The 19,770-nt window shown below is 41.2% G+C and overlaps 1 protein-coding gene across 1 annotated transcript in view; it reads right to left on the minus strand.

Annotated features, from left to right (window-relative positions):
• Nucleotides 1-19,770, minus strand: part of DNAH7 (dynein axonemal heavy chain 7) — a 235,048-nt gene that overhangs the window by 4,557 nt on the left and 210,721 nt on the right. The window contains 3 exon segments of the mRNA XM_019635602.1: nucleotides 10,254-10,431; nucleotides 11,838-11,990; nucleotides 15,583-15,813. Of these exon segments, the coding sequence (XP_019491147.1) occupies nucleotides 10,254-10,431; nucleotides 11,838-11,990; nucleotides 15,583-15,813 (562 nt within the window).

A 19,770-nucleotide genomic window follows, 5' to 3' on the forward strand; every position in this document is an offset into this window, starting at 1 on the left:
GTTGAGCTGTTGTTCAGCATCTTAGCTGTAGAGGGCTGTGTCACTGGCCCTCATATGTGGGATCTGAACCGGGGCCCTCTGGCGTCCCAAGCCAGCTCTTAACCAACGCGCCACTCGGCCGGCCCTCAAGATAATTTTGAATTTTGAATTTTAATAACTTTGAATCTTTAAGAAGAGCAGTGCGGCCAGTTAGCTCAGTTGGTAAGAGCACGAGCTCTGATCAACAGGGCTGCGGTTCGATTCCCACACAGGCCAGTAAGCTGCACCAGTAAACTGCGCCCTCTATAGGATTGTGAAAAACTGCTCGAACTGGAGCTGGGCTGCCCTGAGTGGCCGGCGGCTGCTGTGAGCTACTGGGAGCCGTGGCCGGTAGCAAGCGTGAGCGGCCGGCAGCCGACGAGAGCTGCCGTGAGCCACTGTGAGTGCTTGTCTGATGGGCGGTGACTGACTGCCTCAGCCGGGAAGAGCACAATGATCACAATACCAACATGGGCCAGTGAGGCGACGTCCTCCACAACTAGACTGAAGAACAACAGCTTGGAGGTGGGAAGGAGGGAGGGGGAAATGAGCAGCTGTGGGTTAAATAAGTAAATCACTGTAAAAAGAAACACCAACTACTCTGCACTCTAAATTCAGTGTATAATAATTGGGAATTCAATAGTTTGGTCTTAGACATTCGCTAGTTTATAAACTTCAGTCAGTGCTTTTATAAACTCTACTTTTTAGCTGAATTTAGAAAGATATAACTCTGAGGGGCATTTTTATTAGGTTGGTGCAAAGTAATTGCAGTTCCAGACCGTGAATTTTAAATCATAATAACTAGGCTTAAGCACATCTTTATTAATCAAAATAGGAACCATTATAATCAACACATTTTTTTGCCAATGAGAAACGTTGGTTTATTCCTGTAGCGTGAAAATCTGTGCTTCAGGATTTGACGAGCTCTTGCAAAGCATTTTCTGCATCCTGCTGGCTGTGGAAGTGTTTTCCCTGCAAAAAGTTGTCAAGATGCTTGAGGACATGGTAGTCGGTTGACAAGAGGTCAGGTGAATACAGCAGATGAGGCAAAACTTCGTAGCTGAACTCGTTGAACTTTTGAAGCATTGGGCGTTGTCGTGGAGAAGAATTGGGCCCTTTCTGTTGACCAATGCCGGCTGCAGGCATTGCAGTTTTGGTGCATCTCATTGATTTGCTGAGCATACTTCTCAGATGTAATGGTTTCGCTGGTATTCAGAAAGCTATAGTGGATCAGACCGGCAGCAGACCACCAAACAGTGACCATAAGCTTCCCCCTCTCTTTCCCCCCTGCCTTCCCTCCCACCTCTGAGCCCTTGTTCTCAGTCTAGTTGTGGAGGACGCTGCTCACTGGCCCATGTTGGTATTATGATTATTGCGCTCTTCCCGGGAGAGGCAGTTGGTCACAGGCCATTGGACGCCCGCTCACGGCAGCTCACTGCAGCCCATGGCAGCTTCACAGCAGCACAAAACAGCTCACGCCATCTGCCAGCCACTCACAGCCACCCAGCTCCAGGTCAAGCTGTTTTTCACAATCTTAGCTGTAGAGGTGCAGCTTACTGGCGCAGTTTACTGGCCCATGTGGGAATCGAACTGGCAGCCCTGTTGTTCAGAGCTCGTGCTCTTAACAACTGAGCTATCCGGCCACCCGCCATGACCTTTTTTTGATGCAAGTTTGACTTTGGGAAGTGCTTTGGAGCTTCTTCTAGGTCCAACCACTGAGCTGGTTGTTGCTGATTGCAGTATACAATCCACTTTTCGTCGCACGTTAAAATCAGATCGAGAAATGGTTCATTGTTGCATAGAATAAGAGAAGACGACACTTCAAAATGAAGGTGTTTTTGATTTGCGGTCAGCTCATGAGGCACCCACTTATCAAGCTTTTTTACCTTTCCAATTTGCTTCAAATGCCAAAAGACTGTAGAATGGTCAATGTTGAGTTCTTTTGCAATTTCTCATGTAGTTGTAAGAGGATCAGCTTCACTGCTTGCTCTCAATGGGTTGTTGTGAACTTCCGATGGCCAGCCACTACACTCCTCATCTTCAAGGATCTTGTCTCCTTTGCAAAACTTCTTGAACCACCATTGCACTGTACGTTCATTAGCAGTTCATGGGTCAAATGCATCATTGATGCTGTGAATTGTCTCAGTTGCTTTACAACCCATTTTGAACTGGAATATGAAAATCACTCGAATTTGCTTTTTGTCTACCATCATTTCCATAGTCTAAAATACAGATAAAATAAACTGCAAGTAATAAGTCATTAGCATAAAAGCATAGAGAGAAATGCACATTAAAATGATGTATAATATAACCACATTTATTTAAGAATGTATTCCAATATCAAATGGCAAATTTCAACAATGAAAAACTGCAATTACGTTTGCACCAATCTAATAGTACTATGCAGACTTTAATCCAAAAGCCATCTTCTGCCTTTATAATGATATGAGGAAAATTTAGAAAATAATTCTTGCATCTGAATTAAATACTTAAGAATCAACCATAGCATCTTCAAGAAAGCTTTCCTTGGGCCGGCCAGGTGGCACAGTTGGTTAACAACATGAGCTCTGAGCAACAGGGTCGCTGGTTCGATTCCCACATGGGCCAGTGAGCTGTGCCCGAGCTGAGCTACTGCTGAGCTGCCAACAGGCATCCGGATGGCTCAGCTGGTGAGAGTGTGTGCTCTTAATAACAAGGTTGCAGATTCGACTCCCGCATAGGGTGGTGGGCTGTGTCCCTCCTGCAACTAGATTGAAAGCGGCGACTGGACTTGCAGCTGAGCTTGCGCCCTCCACAACTAAGATTGAAGGACAACAACTTTACTTGGAGCTGATGGGTCCTGGAAAAACACAATGTTCCCCTTCTCCAATTCCCTGACACTGTTCCCTTTCCCAATTCCCCAATAAAATCTTAAAAAAGAAAGAAAGAAAAAGAAAGAAAGAAAGAAAGAAAGGAAGGAAGGAAGGAAGGAAGAAAGAAAGAAAGAAAGAAAGAAAGAAAGAAAGCTTTCCTTAGAAATGTGATGATGTTTTCAAACTTGTACAAAAATACTGAGTAGGTCATAGAGAAAGCTGCTAGCTAAGTATGAGAACCAGAAGTCCTGGGGTTTGACTGTCAACCCTGCCACTGCTAGCTGTAAAACCTTGGGCAAGTAATTTAACCTTTCTGAGCCTTAGTTTCTACCTCTGTATAATGGGGATGATATTATCTGTGCCTTAGGCTTACTGTGAAGACTAAATGTAAAGGGCCAGGCAGTTTCCGGAACCCAGTAGTGATAAGGAACTCTTTGCCCTTGCTTTGATTTGCTTCTGTCCAACTTAAACAATTCCTCCCCCAACCCTTTCTAAATCCTTAGTTTGAACAGAATTATTTATCATTCTTGGTATGTTGCTAATCTATTTATCTACATTTTGACTTTTATGAGGGTGGGGGAACTCAAACTTCTTTTTATAGGTGTCTTTTACAGCATGTATTCTAATATAGTGAGCTGAACAGAAAAGGTATTTTTTAAAGGCCTATATATTTAAAGAAATGATAAACAATCAGGCATGAAGTGTGTTGGAATAAAGGTATTCTGAACAAATGGCCAGATTAATGATGGGTTAGGCATCTAGGGCTGGGGGAAAATCATTAGTTTTGAAATGTCATTTGTCCCAATGATCTCTTTCCCTTTGCATATATGGTTCTTAAATATGTTTCTGCAATAAAACTGTTTAAGTATTAAAGAAGATTGCAATGTACAGTAGCTTAAAAGATTGGGTTAGATTCCATGAATTTATAGTGGATTCAAGCAGCATGATTTTTGGAATTCCTATGGCAGCTTTTGAGGGTCTGTTATGTGCCAGACACTCTGGTAGGCACTAAGAAAAAAAAGGATGAAGACAAACAAGGTCACCATCTTCTGGGTGTTTGTACTGTAGCAAAGGACAGAGACAATAAAGAAAGAACCAAATTGGAGAACCAAGATGGCGCAGTAGGTAAACAATGTGCTTACCTTCTCTCATAACTACATCAAAATTACAACTAATCTACAAAACAACCATTATTAAGAATACACCTAAAATGAAGCTGAACTGAAGCGTTTCAACTAAGAATGTGCAGAAGAAAACCACCTCCAGACTAATAGGAAGGTCAGAGACGCAGAGCAAGCTGGTCCCATACCCATGTGTGACCATTAAAGATTTGGAGGGCTACTTTGGCTGTGAGGGCCCCTCCCCACCCCCTAAAGGAGTGAGGGATTCCAGCCCCATCCCAGTCCAGTGTTCCAGTGCTGGGGAGAGGTCCCTATAATTTTTGGTTGTGAAAACCAATGGATTGTGACTGAGTTAGACGGAGCATGGCTGCACTAATGGGTGCTCCTCTTAAAGGGACTGCACGCAGATTTACCCACCGAGGGAATCACTCGCTCTGAGCCCCAGTGCTGGGGCAGCAGCTGGAAAGGTGGTAGGGACATATGGTGGGGAACTGAGTTGTCTGGCTTGGGATGGGGGCTGGAGAGGCGGCTTTCTCCTGGACCAGGGAGCTGGCGGAGGCCATTGTTTCTTTGCTGAGCCCTCCCCCTTCCCAGCGTGTGAACACAGGCAGCACCATATCACCATGCCCTGGTGATTTGAGACCTGACCCCGCCCAAATTTCAGGCACACCCAGGCTGCTTTCAGTGGACTTTTAGTGCAGACCGCCTGTTTTGGCTCAAGCTGCAGTCTTTCCTAGGGTCTCTCAGGGGTTTGTGGAACCCAGACAAGCAACATTTGGTTTGAGGTCCTGTGCCTCTGGCTGAGCAGCCCTAAGCCAGCATTAGCAGCAGCCAGCCCTGGTTCATGGCTTGGCCTCTCAAGGCACTTCCAAGCACAGCATGGGTGGCAGCCATCGGTGGCTTTCTTTCTGGCTTCTTTTAGGTGGCCCTGGGTGGGGCACGGGCTGTGGCTGAAGTAGACCTACAGCAGATCCCCTCCAAGGTGGCCCTGGGGCATCAGCCGGTGGCCTGCTTCAAAACGAGCTGGAGCACCACCTGGCCATCTCCAAGTATGACAGCAGAGGGGCAGATTGGGCAGACACCAGAGCCCTCCTGAGGCTGATTCTGCTCTGTAGTGAGCCCAACGGTCAGTCCCTCCCATTGATGTGTCATTATCAACCAAGGCTCAACTACAAGAGGAGGGCACACACAACCTACACAAGGGACACACCTGGAGCACATGGCTCAGATGACCAGAAAGACTGTGCCACCGAACCCCAAAGCACACCTACTACATAAGGCCACTCTACTAAGACCGGAAGACATAGCAGCTCTACCTAATACATAGAAACAAAACAGGGAGGCAGCCAAAATGGGGAGACAAAGAAATGTGTCCCAAATAAAAGAACAGAAAAAAGCTCCAGAAAAAGAACTAAGCGAAACAGAGATAAGCAATCTATCAGAAGCAGAGTTCCAAACACTGGTTATAAGAATGCTCAATGATCTCAGGGAGAACTTCAACAGAGAGATGAAAACCATAAAAAAGAACCAGTCAGAAATAAAGGATACAATAACAGAAATGAAGAATATATTATAGGGAATCAACAGATTAGATAAAGCAGAGGATCCAACCAGCGATGAAGAAGATAAGGTAGCAGAAAACACCCAACTAGAACGGCAAAAAGAAAAAAGAATCCAAAAAATTGAGGAGAATTTAAGGGGCTTCTGGGACAATATCAAGCATAACAACATTCACATTATAGGAGTACCTGAAGGAGAAGAGAGAGAGAGCAAGGAATTGAAAATCTATTTGAAGAAATAATGACAGAAAACTTCCCTAACCTGGTGAAGGAAATAGACATGCAAGCCCAGGAAGTACAGAGAATCCCAAACAAGATAAACCCAAAGAGGCCAACACCAAGACACATCATAATTAAAATGCTAAAGATTAAATACAACGAGAGAATCTTAAAAGCAGCAAGAGAAAAGCAGTTAGTTACCTATAAGGGAGCCCCATACGACTGTCAGCTGATTTCTCAACAGAAACTTTGCAGGCAAGAAGGGAGTGGCAGGGAATATCCCAAGTGATGAAAAGCAAGACATACAACCAAGATTGCTCTACCCAGCAAGGCTGTCATTTAGAATTGAAGGACAGATAAGGAGCTTCCTAGACAAGAAAAAGCTGAAGGTGTTCATCACCACCAAACCAGTACTACAAGGAATCTTAGAGGGAGTTCTTAGATGGGAGGGGAATAAAAGATGGGTGAAAGAGGAAGGGATTGAGAAGTACAAATCGGTTCTTATACAGTAGTAATGGGGATGTATGGTATAGCATAAGGAATATAGTCAATAATATTGTAATAACTAGGTATGGTACCAGATAGGTACAGTTAGGTTGGTACAAATGTAATTCGGTTTTTGCATTGTTGAAATTTGCCTTTGATATTGGAATATATTCTTAAATAAATGTGGTTGTTATACATCATTTGTTTGTTTGTTTGTTTGTTTGTTTGTTTGTTTGTTTTAGCTGAGCCATCCTGCTACCTGTTGGCAGCTCAGCGGCTGCTCAGCTCGGGCTGGACTTGAACCGCTGTTGCTCAGAGCTCAAACTCTTGAGCGAGCTCTTAACCAACTGAGCCACTCAGCCGGCCCTGTTATACATCATTTTAATGCACATTTTTTAATTTATGTTTTTCTTGCTTTATGTTTATGTAATAATGACTTATTACTTGCTGTTTATTTTATCTGTATTTTATACTATGGAAATGATGTTAGACAAAAAGCAAATTCGAGCGATTTTCTTAATCAGGTTCAAAATGGGCTGTAAAGCAGTGGAGACAACTCTCAACATCAACAATGCTATTGACCCAGGAACTGCTAACGAATGTACAGTGCAGTGGTGGTTCAAGAAGTTTTGCAAAGGAGACAAGAGCATTGAAGATGAGGAGTGTAGTGGCAGCCATCGGAAGTTCACAACGACCCATTCAGAGCAATCAATGAAGCTGATCCTCTTACAACTACACGAGAAAGTTGCTGAAGAATTCAACGTTGACCATCCTATGGTCATTCAGCATTTGAAGCAAATTGGAAAGGTGAAAAAGCTCGATAAGTGGGTGCCTCATGAGCTGACCCCAAATTAAAAACACTGTCATTTTGAAGTGTCGTCTTCTCTTATTCTATGCAACAACAACAAACCACTTCTCGATTGGATTGTGATGTGCGATGAAAAGTGGATCGTATACAACTGGTGACTATCAGCTCAGTGGTAGGGCCTAGAAGAATCTCCAAAGCACTTTTCAAAGCCAAACTTGCACCAAAACAGGTCATGGTCGCTGTTTGGTGGTCTGCTGCTGGTCTGATCCCTATAGTTTTCTGAATCCCAGTGAAACCATTACATCTGAGAAGTATGCTCAGCAAATCGATGAGATGCACCAAAACCTGCAAGGTCTGAGGCCGGCATTGGTCAACAGAAAGGGCCCAATTCTTCTCCACGACAATACCTGACACACTTCCACAACCAGCTGGAATACAGAAAATAGTTTCCAAGAGCTCATTGAATCCCGAAGCACAGGTTTTTATGCTACAGGAATAAACAAACTTATTTCTCATTGGCAAAAATGTGTTGATTGTAATGGTTCCTATTTTGATTAGTAAAGATGTGTTTGAGCCTAGTTATAATTCATTGTCTGAAACTGCAATAGATCTATCAGGAAGATAGGTGGGAATGGGGTTGGGGGCAGGGTGAAAAGGTGAAACCATTAAGAAATACAAATTGGGGGCCGGCCGAGTGGCGCGTTGGTTAAGAACTGGCCTGGGATGCCAGAGGGCCCCAGTTCGGATCCCACATATGAGGGCCAGTGACACTGCCCTCTATAGCTACGATGCTGAACAACAGCTCAACCTGGAGCTGGGCTGCCGTGAGTCACCAACGACGGCATAGGCTGTGGCCCCTGCTGCAGTGGGTTTCCATGGGCTACTGTGTGTAGCCAGCAGCCAGCATGAGCGGCCAGCAGCCGCAGTGAGCAGCTGTCCAGAAGCTGGTGACTGATCTGCCTCACCTGGGAAGAGTGCAATGATGGTGCCAACATAGGCCAGTGAAGCAATGTCCTCCACAACTAGACTGAAGAACAAAAGGACAGCAACTTGTCTGTTCCCCTTCCCCCAATTCCCCAGCACTGTTCCCATTCCCCAATACCCCAATAAAAATCTTAAAAAAAAAAGAAATACAAATTGGTAGTTTATGCAATATGAGGAATATAATCAACAATGTTGTAAAGATCATGTAAGGTGCCAGATGGGCGCTGGACTTATCAGGGGCATCACTTCATAGACTGTGTAGATGCCTGACCAATGCGCTATACACCTGAAGCTGAAGTAGAATAATATTGAATGTTAACTATAACTAAATACATAGGTGTATACAGCCATGGGATGTGGAGTACAACATAGGGAAAATAGTCAATGGTATTGTAACAGCTACATGTTACATGTCAGAGGGGTAGTATCTTGTGGGGTGGGTTATCGCTTTATGAAGGGTTTAAATGTCTAAATGTTATGTTGCTTTGTACACCTGAAAGTAATAAAAAAATAAATACAAAAAGAACCAAATGAATTACAGAGTGTGACCAATGCTTTTGAAGTTATTATAATAACCAGAGTTGTAAGAGAGGATAAGGAAGTACAGTGGAGAATTCAATAGATAAACTGTTCAAGGAGGCACTTTCTGATGAGCTATAATTTAAGCGGAGTCCTGAAGGCTGAGAAGTGCTCATCATGCTGAGTGTGGGCTTAAGGGGAGCATGTGCAAAGATCCCAAGGGGAAAAGAGCTTGAAGTGTTCTAAGAACTATCAGAAGGTCAGTGTGGCTGGAGTGCAGTGGCACATAATGAGCTTACAGGTAGGCAGTGACAACCAACATGCTTGTCCTCATAGTCATGATAAGGGGTCTGGATTTTATTCTAACTACAAAGGGAAAATATCATTATTAACTTATTTACTGATGAATAAGGAAATAGAATTGTCTTTGACACATCAATTAAAGCAGGGCACATTAATGGTCATTCAGAAATTAATGTCATTTCTTTAAAGACAGCGCCACTTTGGTAAAATTAGGAATCTGTAGCATTTAAAAAATAATTCTTGTTTAAAATAGTGGCCATGTCTAGTAAATTTGAAATAAAACATTAAGGTATCCTCTGAAAATAAAACATTAACGTATTCTCTGAGTATTGAAAAGACAATCAATTAAGAAAACAAAGATAAATTTCCTCACAATCTTACAATCACGAAACAAATGTTTCTATTAGCTATTAGCTTTATTAGGTTTTGCAATGATGTAGATAACAGGAAAAAATACATAATTTAGGGATCTGAAAAGGTATCCTCTTTGAGGGACCAGGAAAATTTTCTTTTCAATATTGTGCCACCTTGATTCTCCAAGGTAACCATAAGATTATGGTTGATTATCCCATGTATTGTTAATTTGATGATTAGTTTTTTCCTAATTTTTTTATTGAAAATAATTTCAAACTTACAAAATTTTGCAAGAATAAAACAGTACAAGCGACATATACTCTTTATTCAGATTCATTTTATCCCCATTTGCTTTATCATATGCTTGCATGCTCTTCTCTCTCTCTTCTCCCCTACCCCCTGCCCATCTGCCCGCCCACCCTCTCTCCCTCTTTCTTTTTCTCTTCCTCACTCTATCTCTCCATAATTCTTTTTCCTCAACCATTTGAAGGTAAGTTATATACATAATGATTACATTTTTTTTTTTAAGATTTTATTGGGGAATTGGGGGAGGGGAACAGACAAGTTGCTGTTGTTTTGTTCTTCAGTCTAGTTGTGAAGGATGTTGCTTCACTGGCCCAAGCTGGCACCATCATTGCACTCTTCCCGGGTGAGGCAGATCAGTCGCCGGCCTCTGGACGGCTGCTCACGGCAGCTGCTGGCCGCTCACGCTGGCTGCTGGCTACATACGGTAGCCCATGGCAACCCACTGCAGCAGGGGACTGCAGTCTACGCCGTCGCTGGCGACCCACGGCAGCCCAGCTCCAGGTCAAGCTGTTGTTCAGCATCTTAGCTATAGAGGGCAGTGTCACTGGCCCTCATATGTGGGATCCGAACCGGGGCCCTCTGGCATCCCAAGCCAGTTCTTAACCAATGCGCCACTCGGCCAGCCCATGATTAAATTTTTTAATAGCTGAGCAAAGCAAGCAAGAATGTTATGGTTTTGTTCAGTGCCTAGACTTAAGCCAACTCATTCTGTCACTGCACTTACCATCTTCTGGAGCAGTCTTATATTCTTTGTCTTCCATCACTTCATAGTCAAACCCCAGGAGATCAATGGGGATGGTGTATTTCCTGGCGTAGTTCTGCTGGGCACCAGTCAGGAAGGCTTGTGTGAAGAAGAACCCAGACAGCCAGAAGACTGGAGGAGGGCCGACCTCGTACCATTGCTATGGTGTCAAAGCACAAGTGTCCTATCAATCGAGTCTTTCCACTTTGATTGCAACACAGCTGGATAAAATCTGCCCCCAAACACTCCCTCTATTTTCATTTCAGTAAACTAAAAACTGAGCTAATGCTTTGAGGAATATAAAGCCATACTCTGAAGGTTTTAAAAATAAGTAGCATATTCAGCGTTTGTTCTGACTTCAATTTCATATCCTTAGGACCAGCTTGGGTATCACAATGCGCATGATGAAAATGCCTGTTTTATACATACCTGGTGATTCCTTCAGAAAAGCTCCATACAATAGTGAATATCTAATATACATTGTTGTATAATGTATCATGTTATATAGTTGAATAGAACACAGGATCTCGCCAGATGGTAGGTAATGTTTTTTCACTTTTTTTCTCTCTAGTTATTAGCACCTAGTACAATATTCTTTTGGAAGTTTTCCCTTCTACTTCATCAAAACACAATGAAATCCAATATATGGAAACACAATATTGTCCAAGGAACTCCCAGAAGAAACAGAGTAGTGACAGCTTAAGATCTTTAAAAATATCAAGAGGCCTGGATATCATATCACCTAATAAGCTAGTTGAATGCTGACTTAACTAGATAGTAAATTACAGAAGTCAGTCTGAAGAAATAAATTGGAAGGATGTTTCCCTATTAGAGTCCAAGGTAGAGCATTCTTCATCTTTCAAGAACAATTCTCATTCTTTAGTATGAACTCTAGTACAGCAACAGGCATACATTATGAAAGGAGAATGTGTTCATTTTATCCCTGCAGAAATTTTTTCACAGGCAGTTTTTGATGCATTAGGTACAGTATCTAGGGCATTAATTAATACTTCTAATGACTATAATTGTTAATAAGAACACAGTTAAGCACCAGTATTGACAGATAATTAGGAGGGAGACTTCTACCCACCCAACATTTTGAGGACAATTAGCTGCTGAGGTTATTACTGCCTTGGGCTGAACCAGCAATCTCGTGATATAATGACCTGGGAGAGGGCTGGAGTAGGAAGAAATCATGCTCCTCGCTTGTAACTTGGCTGGCTTTCTAAGATGCTCACCTCTAGAGATCTATTTTGACTCTAAATATTTAATGCAAAATCAACATAGCCAGTTGTTTTCTCTCTTCAAATGTCATTGACTTGAATGTCTAACTTCACTGAACATGAACAGCGGCTCCTAAAGAAACTTTCCAAGATTCTACTCCCAATACTAGTATTTTGACAGTTCAGTGTGACACTTACATAAATTATATGCAGTATTGAGTAGTGGTTATCTGTACCCGGGAGGCACAGAAAAACTAGAGAGTAAGACTCATTACATTAGGTATCCTGGTGAAGAAAATGAGATAAGAAGAAACTTAATGTATGTGCATTTAGATGAACTCACCCTCAAGAAAGTTAGTCTTGCAAGGAAGTCATTCACATAGCTCCCAAGGGGTTTAAGGCTTGGATATGATTTACTCATCCACATTCCTGGAATTTTGACATTCAAAATGCTGCTAACCACTTCTTCAAGATCTGTGGACATCACTACTAGCCCCTGAAACACATTTAACCTTTGGTTAACATGGTAGTATACATTTTGGATGAGCCTTTCTTAAATACCTTCTTCATAAGTATCCCTTGTTTACAATTGTGATTAGTTAAGTTTGAGTAAAAAAAAAACAAAAAAAGAAGAAGATATTTTCTTTTGCTCATAAGTGAGTCACGGAGTCTTTGAACTATTCCTTAGAAAAATATTTTAAAATTCAATCTAATCAAATTTTATGGGAACATTTTTATTTGAGGTATAATTGACATGAAATTATATTAGTTTCAAGTGTACCACATAATCACTCAATATTTCTATATGTTGTGAAATGATCACCACAGTAAGTCTAGTTAACATCTATTGCCCTACAAAATTTTTCTTCTTGTGATGAGGACTTTGGAGACCTACTTTCTGAGCAACTTTCAAATGTGCAATACAGTATTGTTAAGTATAGTCACTGTGCTGTATACCTGACCTCACCAGGACTCATTTAGAGTTGACCGTTGAACAACATGGGGGTTAGGAGTGCCGATCACCCTTGCAGTCGAAAATCCACATAAAACTTAAGTCGGCCTTCTGCATCCATGGGTTCCCAATGGAAAACACAGTTGTCTCTCGAACAACTTATTTAAAAAAACCTACAATTAAGTGGATCTGCACAGTTCAACCCCACATTGTTCACTTGTATTTTATAACTGGAAGTTTGTATCTTTTGATCCCCCTCACCCATTTTTCCTATCCTGGAAAATTTTTGTTTTTTTAAAAAAGGAATTTTATCAGGGAACAGTGTGTATTTCCAGGACCCATCAGTTTCAAGTCACTGAGTTGTTTCAATCTTGTTGTGGAGGGCACAGCTCAGCTCCAAATCTAGTCGCCGTTTTCAATCTAGTTGCAGGGGGCGCAGCCCACCATCTCAAGCAGGAATCGAACCAGCAACCTTGTTGTTAAGAGCATGCACTGTAACAAACAGAGCCACTGGGCTGCCCCAAAATCTTAATCAATAGTTGGCTACTCACTAGCTATTAAATCACAGCCTAATGATGACTTAGTTTACTTGTCTATTAACTGGACAACTAATATATCTCTGTCTTGCCTTCCTAAAAGGAGTGTGATAAATATAAATTTAGGAAAATGATATAAAATGCTTTGAAACATTAAAATATGTTGGATTCCAATTGTGAAATCTAACTGATCTTATCCTATTTTGAATCACTGATGGATAGGTGTCCAAACTCTGAGGCCCTTGAAAAGCCCTGTCTATTTGATCTTGTAACTGGGCCAGTTGCTGAAATCATTTTTGTTTTTTTTATAGTTGACATTGTTATTCCAGTTGTCATATGGAGACGATTTTACAGTAAATTTCATGGATTATACACCCATATTTCATTTGTCTCCTTCCCTAAACCCAGTAAAACAACAGTAAAGGAACTTATTTTTAAAGGCTTAGGCCCATAAGTTCAGAAAGAATAAGAACAGGTACAATGACAACACAATTTTGGGAGCTAGAAAGCATATGGACCATTGGTAGTTGACTTAGTAGTCAAGAGAATCTTGATCTTAAAATATCAGAGGGCGAAACCAACAATGAACTAGATAGACATTGCAGAATACTTCCCCAATACCTGTAACCAGTGGCCCTAGGTGACAGGGAGGAGAGGAGAGTGGTGCTAGATGAAAAAGATTGCTGAAACCTGGTTTAGAATGCAAACGCCTAGGTCTTCTCTCAAAACTGCATATTACCTACCTTGAATGAGACCTGGAAAAAAAAGAAAAAAGAAATCCCTGGAGTGGGGGATGCCAGGCTCAGCTGGGGTCAGAACTGCCATACTGAAATTGGGAATTAAGTGAATGCATGTGTGTTGGAGATCCCTGAAGCCTCTTTTACCTGTTAGCTCCCAGAATGCCAGAAGCCAGGCCTTTATCTGCCAGGAAGGATACAAGAACCAGGTCAAGGAGATACACATGATACTGAATGCTTCTGAGCCAACCAGCCCAGCCAGATTATACCACGCCCTGTCTAGTAGACTCCTCTTTCAACAGTAGCTCACATCCAACCATTTTTCTCTACCTCCAATGCTACTGTAAGAAACCAGCTCAGCTGCACTGGCTCAATCATTTAATTTGTCTTTGCCTACCCTCTTGCTCCCCTATAATCCTTTCTGTACTAGGCAGAGTGAACTTTTTTCTTTTTTAAAAGATTTTATTGGGGAATTGGGGGAGAGGAACAGACAAGTTGCTGTCCTTTTATTTTTCAGTCTAGTTGTGGAGGACGTTGCCTCACTGGCCTATGTTGGTATTATGATCATTGTGCTCTTCCCGGGTGAGGCAGTCAGTCACTGGCCATTGGACGGCTGCTCACGGTGGCTCACAGCGGCTCTCGGCAGCTCATGAAAGCTCACCCCCGCAACCCCCTCCTGCTGGCCAGCCCCACTGCAGCCTACACTGTTGCCGGTGACTCACGGCAACCCAGCTCCAGATCGAACTGTTGTTCACCATCTTAGCTGCAGAGGGCGCAGCATCACTGGCCCTCATGTGGGATCCGAACCAGGACCCTGCTGCTCAGAGCTGGTGTCCCAAGCCAACTCCTAACCAACGTGCCACTCGGCCGGCCCCAGAGTGAACTTTTAGAAATGTAAAATAGATCATTTCACTCCATTGCTTAAAACCCTCTGAAGGTTTCCCTTTACGTTTATACTTTAGAATAAAATTCAAAATCCTAACCAAGGCCGAGAAGCCATCATGAAGCCATGGCTTCCTGTCTGTTTACCATTGCCCTCAAACCCACCCCACTCTAGCCTCACCAGCCTTCCCTATTATGTTCCTGGACCATGCCAAGCCACCTGCTCTCATGGCTTTGCATTTGCTATACTCTCTGTCCAAACATCCCATGGCTTGCCCCTCACATCAGCCTCTGCTCAAGGTTAGGTTCCTCAGAGCAGCTAACCCAGAATGACTGAAACAGTTTCCGACTCATCATTCTCTACCCCATATCCCGTTTTATTTTTTTCCTAAGAATGTACCATTTACCACACACTTAACACTATATATATATATATATATATATATATATATATATATATATATTTATTTTTAGAAATTTGATTTTTTTTAATTGGGGAACAGTGTGTTTATCTAGGACCCATCAGCTCCAAGTCAAGTAGTTGTTTCAATCTAGTTATGGAGGGCGCAACTCAGTGACCCATGTGGGGATCGAACCGGCAACCTTGGTGTTATGAGCACTGCGCTCTTACCAACTGAGCAAACCAGCTGCCCCTATAACTTATTTTTAAATTGATAGTCTCCCTTACTAAAACATAAGCTCTATGAGGGCAGAGGCTTTGTCTTTCTTACTCTTTAACACTTTGTGTCTTCTTAGCATGTATCCTATCTGGCAAACTTTTGCTGTCTAACATACTGTATATTTTTTCACTGTTCATGACCTGCCACCCCCAGAAACCTATATGCTCTTCAAGAGCAGGGTTCTTTTTTTCTATCCTCATAACTAAGAACAATGCTTGCACAGAATCTGTGCCCAATAAACATTTGCTGAGTACATGAATATTTCCTTCAATTTTTTTTCTTTCGGTGAATGTCCCATTACCTTGATTGCTTTTTGAATGTTAATGCATGATTCTCTTATGGTCTGCAACAACTTGTTGAACCGTCCCATCTCTTGGACAAGCACAGTGTTCATGCTCTGGGTGTACGTCGTTGGGTATCTCCTCATTGCAGACTCGATGTCAAAGTCGTTTGGAAGTTTACCCAAGATGTCACCTGCGACCTCATTTACTACTTCATCTGATGATTTTGCACCAGCATCTGCTGAACGAGACTGTAAATAATCCAAACTGTAAATCAGAAATCTTCAGAAAGGCCTAAGAATTGCTGGTAAGGAAAACTTTGGAGGTGAATTTAGGAGTACTACACTGCTCTTTTATCTCTGATTCTTCTCTCCACACAAGATTTATTGAAGTGATGATAATAGGCACAGGGATGGAGTTTCAGAAGAAAATAATTGTTAGTGTGGAGGAAGAAGGGCATATACAGTGTTCAGAAGCAAAAGAGGATCTGGAGGAAGCAAGTAAGCTGCACCCTTAGCCACCAGGGTGGAGGGCTGGAGATGTCGCTGATAGAAGAAGAGAAAGCATTTATGTTGATGGGGGGCCAAGGGATGATGGGCATTAAACCCAGGAGGAGGGAATCTGATCTTGCTTAGAGAAAGGTTGCCACAAAATACAATAACTCTGGTGCCTACTGGTTGCCAAAAGCAGAGATATAGTTTTCTCCTTGAAACAGGAGGGCAAAGAAAATAAGCTCATCTCCTCTAAACAGTTGGAAGAGTTATGGGGAAAAGGCAGACTCTAGTGATTCACACTGAAAGCAAGAAAGGGGAGTTTCATTTCAATGCTTACTTTTTATGTCTGAGTGGCACTGTGTAAATTAATCTATATTTTCTGGAAAAATGCTTTAAATACTCAGAATAAATAAATGTCTCTCTCTCTCTCTCTCTCTCTCTCTCTCTCTCTCTCTCTCTCTCTCTCTGTGTGTGTGTGTGTGTGCGCGCGCGTGTGTTTATGTGTTGAGAGAGAACAAGCACTATTAGAATATCAATGAATATATCTCATACTTTGCCAGTCCTAGGAAACTGTGTTTAGTCTTATTTCAAATTTTATAGTACTTGGTTTTTATATTGATTCTATTCTATACATACTGACTTTTACTTAAGTTTCTAGTGAGATGTTTAATGCTACTTACAACATACTACCATAAGATCCTATGAAGTTGCATAACAAAAATCAAAGCTTGGTGTTAATTAATGCTAGTAAGCAAAGGGATATGGAAATATATTAATCCTTTATTATGATCCCAAATGCTGGGTTTATAACTAAATATATAAAACAAATTAGAGAACAAAGAAAATAATGAATATTTGGACAAAACTAGTGAAGTATCTAGTTCTATTGCATTTAAAGACTCATGCTGATTTCTATTTGTATTTTGGTGTGTGTACAAGGTATTATAAGCTCATTAAAAACATTCCTATTTTCTAACAAGAGCTGTGCAAACAAACAAACAAACAAACGAAAGACCCCCAAAAAACAAAAACAAATACCAGGCCTGTTGCCCTTCAAAAATGTAAGAAAATATTTTAGTAACACAAACATTCCCTTTACCTATTTCTCACAAAACAAAATCACATAATTGAGGTGATGTTTTGAAAGTAATATCCAACTGATGTTGAGAATTAAGAGCAGGAGGGTGTTCTCTGTTTGTAATTGTTTCACTTAGCTTGTTTCTTTTTACCACCTTAGTTTTCACAAATGTCGTTTGAAATCTTATAAGGTTTATTTTCCTTTTATTAAACAAATAAAGATAAGTAGGAGCCATTTTCAAGGAGACATCACAGAGTTTAACCTTTTCGTTTCTAGTTATAATGTTTTAAGTTGCAATAATTTTCCTATTCAAGAGAGTCAAGTCTGGCTGTAGCATAAGCAAAAGAGCTCTGCAAAAGTAACATTCTAACTCCAATATTTCTCCCTCTAATTTTATTTTTTTTAATTTTATTTCATTTTTTTAAAAGATTTTTTTAATTGGGAAATTGGGGGGGGAGGGGAACAGTGTTGGGGAATTGGGGAAGGGGAACAGCCAACTTGTTGTCCTTCAGTCTTAGTTGTAGAGGGCGCAGCTATCTCAGCTCCAAGTCCAGTCACCATCCAGCCACCTGTCGGCAGCTCACGGCTGCTCAGCTCAACATGCCATGTTCAATCTTAGTTGCTGGGGTAGGGGGGTGGGGGGCAGGGTGCAGCCCACCATCCCATGCAGGAGTTGAACCAGCAACCCTGTTGTTAGGAGCATGTGCTCTCACCAGCTGCGCCATCCTGCCACCTGTTGGTAGCTCAGTGGCAGATCAGCGGCAGCTCAGCTCACTGGCTCATGTGGGAATCGAACCGGTGACCCTGTTGCTCATAGCTCATGCTCTTAACCAACTGAGCCACTTGGCCAGCCCATCCCTCTAATTTTAAATGATGTTTTAGTTAAATACATAATGTAAAAGTCTTGTCATTGTTAACTGACTCTCCAAACTCTGTAGTTCTGGCTTCTTTGCCTCTGAATTGTGGTAAACCCAACGTGGAATCACTGAACTACTGCCTACCCATTACTGTAATTGTACTTGCCAATCTGAGTTTGAGGATATTGAAAGAGGCTGTTTAATTACATACAGAGAAGATACCCCATGTGTATTTAAACTTGTTTGGTTCTGAGTCATTTTCTGTTGAAATGAGCCCACTGTTTTATGTATTCTGTAATGTAGCACATCCCATTAAGTTTAAATAAAGCCAAGAGACGCTATAAATGTCCTGTTGTCAGAATATTGTATATTACATGCGTTTAATGTTCCTAAAGGTCTATGTCCAGGCAATACTTGATTTTAGTGCTATTAACAAGTAAAATGCCTTTCTGCCTTATTAGAAAATGTCATCTCACAGTACAGAGCTAAGAGTTCTGTGAACTCTTCCTCAATGATAGCACACCATTTTATCCTCCTAGCTTGGTTCTTCTAGCCTTTTCTTTTTTATTTTTCAGCATGTCTATCATCAGTTATCTGTCATTGAGGTCCTATCCCATTTTTAGAATCTAGAAAGAGAGTATAGCATGGTGGTTCAGAACACAGGTTTTGGAGCCAAACTAGTGGGAGTCACACTGCTTGACTGAGTTCTGGCTTAAAATTATACCAGCTGACTTTGTAGAAGCTGCTTAGTCTTTCTGTGTCTCAGTTTCCTAGCTGTAAAATGAAAACAATTAGTCCCTACCTGATAGGATTCCATAAGCATTACAGAGTTATACATAAGGCACTGAGAATAATGTTAGTATACTGTAAGCACTACATAATATTAACTATTATCATTATTACTCCAAGATTCCATAAAAATATAAAAGACCAGATAGGATTCAGTTCATGGGATAATTTGTTTAACTGAAGAATCATCCTTAACCTACTAAAATTTCAATCACGAAGGGAACTCTTGCCATTTGGACTAATTTGATTTAAAAAATGCAACAAACAAAACAGCCAATCACATCTTCTAAACAGAGAACAATGCAAGATCTTAATAGACAACCAAGATTGAATGTTTTTGCTCACAGGTACAAACGCATGCCCATTGCATGCTGAATTCTGAGGCCTCGGAAGTTAACTCTCACACATGCTCCTACCTTTACTCTCTCACCAGCTTAGCTGCATGTCTACCAAGAGGCAACTGTATTTTTCTCCTAAACCCTTTTTTATTCATTTTGTACTAACTATTGCAATTGTATACTTTAAATACTATGTAATCTGATAAAATACTGATTTGAAAGAAGCTGTTTTTATGTAAACTAGGTGAAATGTTCTGGAATATTTGATAAAGATAGGTCATTTTAAAAGTTGCTATTGCATTAGTAAGACACTAGAAAATAGGCAAAATTCTAGATGGATTCTGGCATTAAACTGCTTCCCAAATATCTCTGAAATTCTTCTTCCATTTTAAAGGAATTAAAAAGGGATGTAGCATGTCATGTATTTGGGCATGGTTTGTGCAAGAAAGGCAAAATGGAACCCCTAGCAGCAGAATGCTATCAAACAGATACTCAGAAATACTCAGAGATACTTGAATGTTCCTCAAAGACCTCCTAGCAGCGGAATGATACCCAAAGAGTCTTTCAAATCAACAGATTAATAGATTAATAATAAGAATTAAAAAACCATACATATATGTACTTTGTTTAAATCCATAATTAAGGTATGTGT

This window comes from Hipposideros armiger, unplaced genomic scaffold, assembly GCF_001890085.2.
Source record: "Hipposideros armiger isolate ML-2016 unplaced genomic scaffold, ASM189008v1 scaffold_23, whole genome shotgun sequence".
In the NCBI taxonomy this organism is placed as follows: Eukaryota; Metazoa; Chordata; class Mammalia; order Chiroptera; family Hipposideridae; genus Hipposideros; species Hipposideros armiger.